Genomic DNA, 6,713 nt, shown 5'->3' on the forward strand with positions numbered 1-6,713 from the left:
TTGCCATAAATTCTAATTTTCTAATTCTTATATTTTGGCATTCTGATGTCGTAGGCCTTTGATATTTCAAACAGTGAAATAAACTATTCTTAGTGTTAAATATTAAAGGTTTTACAGCCTCACAATGTTAAGATTTAGTGATTAGAAAAATAAAGTTTGTAGCGATTGCTAAGTTTCTTAAATTAAAGACTAACAAGTGATTTCTAAAAATAATTGTTGTACATAAACCTGTTTTAAACAAGGATCCTTAAAATCGGCTCATCGCATTTTTCATGTTTATCTATTAGAATTGTTAATTGAATTTTTATTTAAAAATGCATAGCTTATCCAAATTAAATTTGGTAAAACTGTTCAGTAAAAAAAAATCAGTTCAAATCAAGGATATATAAAAAAAGAATATTGTATACAAGGAATAAGATTATTCCTACCGAATTGACTGTATGATTCTTTTTATTCAAGGTACAACTACTCTAGTTATCCTAAAGGTAATGATACTACTGATAAATCTCCCCCCCCCTCCTCCTCCCCCTCTCTCTAAGTGAAAACATATAAACTCCAATATACTTATATGAAGAAGATTGATCCCCAATATCTGTAATACCTCCCACAAACAGGAGCATGGAGAAAAAAAAAATTCCTTCAAAACATGGTTCTCAATAATAAAATTAAAAAATGAAAAAAGTCAGATTTTACAGTTTTCCAAGTTGTTGTTTTCTATTTATTTATTATATGGTCCCTTAGGGTGAATATAAACTTAGGTCTGTATATCAGAATATACAAGGATTGTATACCATACATCAGCTCTGATTAAGAAATATGAATAAATCAGAAAAAAGAAAATGGTTCTTCATTTCTTTTTTATTTACATTTTACATGATAAAACTCTTGACCGAAAGTGCGTTAAAGTTCTAGAATGATCATGTCCCAGGCTACACAAAATATGTGTAAGTAGTTGGGGTAAAATTCAGGCCAAAGATCGACCCTGTTAAGTTGAGGCAGTCTTAGAACTGAATACAAAACTTTATATTTTGTCTGGATCCCTGTTTACTGGGTTTGCAGTTATTTTGCATGTTAAAACTATTTTATCCTTTTACGTAATAACCTTTTAAATTAACCGATGCACAATGATACTGTTTAATGCTATTAATGTTTGCAAGCTCTCACATAAATATTAAAGAGGACTTACCAAATTACATCTGCACGACAAAAAATAAGTGCCTAATCCTTATAAAATGTACATGTCGTGGACAACAAGAAAGTATGGATGTTAGAGCGGTAAAATCAAAGCTCAAGGTTTTGCGACACTTCAAAGTGGACCATGTCTTGAAAATGATGCAACATTTCAAAGCAGGCTAAATCTATGTGAATTAGTTAGGAAAATTATTCATGAAATGACAAAATATATTTTCTACAAAACTGCTATTTTTCAGATATTTGTTAATAATCTGCTAATTAATCTGAAAACCTGAATAATATTGAGGTTAACTGTATATATTGAAATCTGTCAGAAAAGTATATATTTTGATAAACATATTTTATTTTGCATCATTTGCATCATTGAGTTAGAACATTAGTTGAATATATTCTGTATCTGTTCCGTATTCAATATATTCAAGATTGGGGTGGGATAGATAGATAGATACATAGATATATAGACAGATAAATAGATAGATGATAAATAGATAGATAGATAAATAGATAGATAGATAGACTATACCAATATATGCTTGGATTTAAAATCTACCCTATATTTAACCCTAGTATACCTAGATCTAAATTCTACCATATATTTAACCCTAGTATACCTGGATCTAAAATCTACCCTATATTTAACCCTAGTATACCTGGATCTAAACTCTACCCTATATTTAACCCTAGTATACCGAAATCTAAAGTTTACCCTATATTTAACCCTAGTATACCTAAATCTAAACTTTACACTATATTTAACCCTAGTATACCTAAATCTAAACTTTACCCTATATTTAACCCTAGTATACCTAAATCTAAACTTTGCCCTATATTTAACCCAAGTATACCTAAAGCTAAACAATATCCTATATTTAACCCTAATATACCTGGATCTAAACTTTGCCCTATATTTAACCCTAGTATACCTGGATCTAAACTTTGCCCTATATTTAACCCTAGTATACCTAGATCTATAAACTCTACCCTATAGTTAACCCTAGTATACCTGGATCTAAACTCTACCCTATATTTAACCCTAGTATACCTTGATCTAAACTCTACCCTATATTTAACCCTAATATACCTGGATCTAAACTCTACCCTATATTTAACCCTAGTATACCTGGATCTAAACTCTACCCTATATTTAACCCTAGTATACCTGGATCTAAACTCTCTCCTACATTCTCTAGAAGACAGGGGTTTCCTTGTTCCACAGCAGTCTGTATACCGGCCAGATATTTAGGATCGGAATACTGAAAAACAATATCATCATAAAGAATAAAGAAGTGCAAACGCAAAATATTAAGCCTTCCACATGCTAGCCTCACAAGACACATTTCTAGATTGTGAGGGGGGGATAGGTTCCACAAGCTGGTTTCCAGTTTTCATGGTTTCCTACTTTCTTGTTTTCTGTTTTTATGGTTTCCTGTTTTTCTGGTTTCCTGGTTTTGTGTTTTACTGTTTTCCTAGTTCCTGTTCTCCTGTCTTCCTGTTTTCTTGGTTTCCTGTACTATAGTCTAACAATGAAGGTTTAAATGCCCCCGTTCTCTTGTTTAAATACAGAACAATATATTTCTCCAGAGCCCGCGATTTAAAAGCTTCGGCTCGAGTCTTAATTCCTTAAATGCAGCTTTAAGACCCAATCTTCGACCCAACTCTGACGACAGCTTTTGTCACGTGATTGACAGCTGCGAGATCTTAGGCTCGACTTAAGGAGTTAGGCCCAATAAAAATAAAACCGACCTTGGTTGGTTTTAGTGAAGAATAAGGCTCAATGTTGGGACTTATTCTCATCAAAACCCGGAATGCACCAATTCCTACAATGAAAATCCGCCAAATACAACATTAAACCGGTTTTATGAACTAAATTCTGTTTAAAAATAGATGCAACTTAAATTCGAAAACCCGAGCCGTAAATAAAACAGCTTAGACCCGAGTCGTATTTTCTTGAATTTTTTAAATCGCCGGCTCAGAATATTCATAAAGATTATAGGCAAAGTTAATTATAACATAGAAAACAAAAGTACTTGTAATGGTTTTTAAATAAAATAAAAAGTATGATATTGCAATTTTATTTAAAAATCTAATAATGATGAGTTATATATTACGAGATTATCAGGGCGCTTCGCACCCATCTTCTATTTCAACTTTTAATTGTTGCTCAATCTTCCAGCGTTTTCTCTTCGATAAAAAAATAAATAATTTTGCAGATTTGAAATTTGTTTTCGTGGATTATCGAAATTTTACGAAAATAAAAAAATTGAGACAATTTATTGTTATTCTGAGCATCCATATGAGGTCCCACAAAAAGTTACGTTTATCGGTTACAAACAAACAAACACCTAGACAAGAAATGTATATATATTTGTTACAAATATTCTAATAAATGCTTGGTAATTACCTTGATTATCACAAGGGAGTTAGATTTCTCCATATTTTTTATCCATTTTGATGCCTGGCCTTGTGGATCAATCATCAAGGACCAACGTCTAACAAATCATTATTTAAGGGAAGAAATATTAATTATAGAAAAAATAGATTATCAAGTACAATAGGTGGCAACAGAGAAATGGACCAATTATATTGTTATACACGACGTCACAAGTGTCAAATATAACAAGGAAAACGAAATTTTCTCAAATTAGTTGACATGTTTTCCAAGATTAATAAAAAAATTGTAAAATCAGAAAATAAAAAACACTTAAAACTGCAATTATTTCATTGTAAGATAAGCACTTTATTCTTAAATTATCACTTTAATTGATAATTTTGTCGGACGCAAAAACTATATGACATGTTGCTATCTATTGTAATAGAATCTATGTGGTCTAATCTACAATTTAAACCAATTAAATCCTATTTTTATAATAAATAAATTATAATATTAGAATTTATAAGCATAAGAGCATTAAGAATTCATTGTATTTTACAATTAATGTTTTAGAGGGTGTCCCAGGAAACATGAGAGTTAAGAGCTGACTTTAAGGTCGGTTTTTATCTTTGAAATAAGTTGATGCATTCATGTGTCAACCTTTTTACACGTTTATCAACCTTTTTACACGTTTGTCAACCTTTTTACACGTTTGTCAACCTTTTTACACGTTTGATTCTTGAAACTATAATCATAAATATCCACTAGTCCTGGTATTTCCAAAATCTTGTCTCCTTTTGTTGTGCTTTCAATATTACCCGAGATGAAAAATTTTGTTTTAATTTTAATTTGTTGAAATAAACTAAAACTGTCGAAATCTAAAGGAAATTCTTCATATTTCCGGTAATTGTGAAAACACATAAAAGACAGAACCCATTTTGGAAATGTTTGGACTAAGGATATCTTGAGATTAATAATTCAAGGATTTTATTTCTAAAATTAGTTTTACGATTGCATTCTACAAATCATTTCAAAGACGATTTTCAGGTCGTTCTTAAATTATAATGTTTCGTAGGACACCCTACATGTTAGAAATTGTGTTCTAGAAGCAGGAAGGATTAATTGTATGTTTTATTTGCAAAAAAGGATTTTAATTGTAACTTAAAAAATATGTTCTTGATGTCAGAAGGATTAATTGTATGTTAGAAATCCTGTTCTAGAAGCAAGAAGGATTTGTTGTATGTTAGAAATTCTGTTCTAGATGCAAGTAGGATTAATTGTATGTTAGAAATCATGTTCTAGAAGCAGGAAGAATTAATTGTATGTCAGAAATCATATTCTAGAGGCAGGAAGGATTAATTGTATGGCAGAAATCATGTTCTAGAAGCAGGAAGAATTAATTGTATGTTAGAAATCATGTTCTAGAAGCAAGAAGAATTAATTGTATGTTAGAAATCATGCTCTAGAAGCAAGAAGAATTAACTGTACGATAGAAATCATGTTCTAGAAGCAAGAAGAATTAATTGTATGTTAGAAATCATGTTTCAGATAAAAAGTTGTCAAATGAAGAAAAAAATAACGTTTCCTGGCATTTGAGACAATTATTCCGTTATCTACAGAGAAATAATCCTGAGTTCGAATAATTTATATCAACAATTCTAAATATTTTAGAAAAAAGTACCGATTCAAACTTTTTTGCACAACAAATTTTTAATACATTTTCAATCTTTCTGAAAATTAGCCGTGGATTTTCCAGAAGTGGTTTGCAGTATCTTTTTTCTTCAGAATTTGGAAACATTTAATCCACCTTCAATTTGGATAAAATGAATTAAATAATATTTTCGCAAATACTGTGCATTTGAAATTAAAAACTTAAAAAGTGAAATATTCATTTTGATTTAGGAATTTTAAATTAAAATTAATATTAGTAGCAATTAACCCAAATTTAATTTAGGGATCCCCTTTCATTTTTTGCGAACACTCCCTTTAGCGTTTTTTTTTTGTTTTTTGAAGGTTCTCATGAAATGAGTTGATAAATATTATTTCCTTTGGTAGGCCAGCAATCTGCCATTGTCTGATCAAAACCTGATCTCCAAGTATACTTGTTAAACTGAACTCCTACACACCACAAACTCAAACAATTCTGTTAAAATACTAGCTTAGGAACCCAGCGTTGCCCAGTCAGTCCCACCGTTTACCCGCCCTTTGTCGTAAATAAGGATTTACGACTCAACTTAAAATCTCCAAACCAAGCAATGAACATTCCCGTGGGTCTCCCAAGTTCCCCAATAAAAATTTGAGGCAAATCGGTCAAGGGATTTCTGAGTTATAATAGGACAAACAAACAAACAGACAGATAGACAGAGATAACAACTTTATATATATATATAATGTTGTAATCTCTGCTTGTCTGGGTTTCTTTTTTTGTTTGTCCGAATATAACTCAGGAAACCCTGAACCGTTTTGCCTTAAATTTTAATTGGGGAACTCGGAAGACCCTCGGAAATGTTCATAGCTTGGTTTTGAGATTCTAAGTAGAGTGGATTGACAATAATTGTGAAAATTTAGTTTCCCTGTAAAATTGTTCAAGTGCGGGTAAACGGCGGGAGTAACTTTTAATAACCTTAGCAGCGCTAGGTTCCCAAATTTACTGATTCCCTGCATTTATTATAGTGCATTTATGCAATGATTTTCTGTTATTCATTGATAGAGCATTTATCCAATTATTTAAAAAGAGCTAAATGGCCATTTTCATTGAATAACATGTTTTACAATTTAATAATTTTGTTAAAATAATCATCTCAGCCGTCATCTGGTCTGCGATTTTTTAATACAATTCTAAATACTCCAAAAATTGTAATATTTGTGTTTTCTTGGCCCTCTTTTTCGATTTACTGTTTATCTATCGATTATTATATTTATCAAATTCTTGAGGTTTCCTGTGAGCAAAGAATCTTCTGTTCTTTACACAGTGTTTGCCAGTCAGATATTATCTCTTTTCTATAACACAGCTTAATTAGTATTAGAGAGTTAAAAAGAGGAGAGGTAGGATGAATAGAGGACTTTAAAAATTGGGAGAGATGGGGTGAGGAAGTTGTGGGGAAAGGGAGATGTGGGGGGGGAGATGTGGTGAGGAAGTTGTGGGGGA

At 31.3% G+C, this 6,713-nt stretch overlaps 1 protein-coding gene across 1 annotated transcript in view; it reads right to left on the reverse strand.

Moving 5' to 3' along the window:
* Nucleotides 1-6,713, reverse strand: part of LOC111702011 (dynein heavy chain 3, axonemal) — a 127,605-nt gene that overhangs the window by 37,514 nt on the left and 83,378 nt on the right. The window contains exons 65-69 of the mRNA XM_023473529.1: nt 6,505-6,576; nt 5,612-5,683; nt 5,151-5,194; nt 3,596-3,683; nt 2,354-2,447 (exon numbers count right to left, since the gene is read on the reverse strand). Of these exons, the coding sequence (XP_023329297.1) occupies nt 2,354-2,447; nt 3,596-3,683; nt 5,151-5,194; nt 5,612-5,683; nt 6,505-6,576 (370 nt within the window). The remainder of the gene's footprint in view (nt 1-2,353; nt 2,448-3,595; nt 3,684-5,150; nt 5,195-5,611; nt 5,684-6,504; nt 6,577-6,713) is intronic.

This window comes from Eurytemora carolleeae, unplaced genomic scaffold (assembly GCF_000591075.1).
Source record: "Eurytemora carolleeae unplaced genomic scaffold, Eaff_2.0 scaffold390, whole genome shotgun sequence".
Taxonomy (NCBI): Eukaryota; Metazoa; Arthropoda; class Copepoda; order Calanoida; family Temoridae; genus Eurytemora; species Eurytemora carolleeae.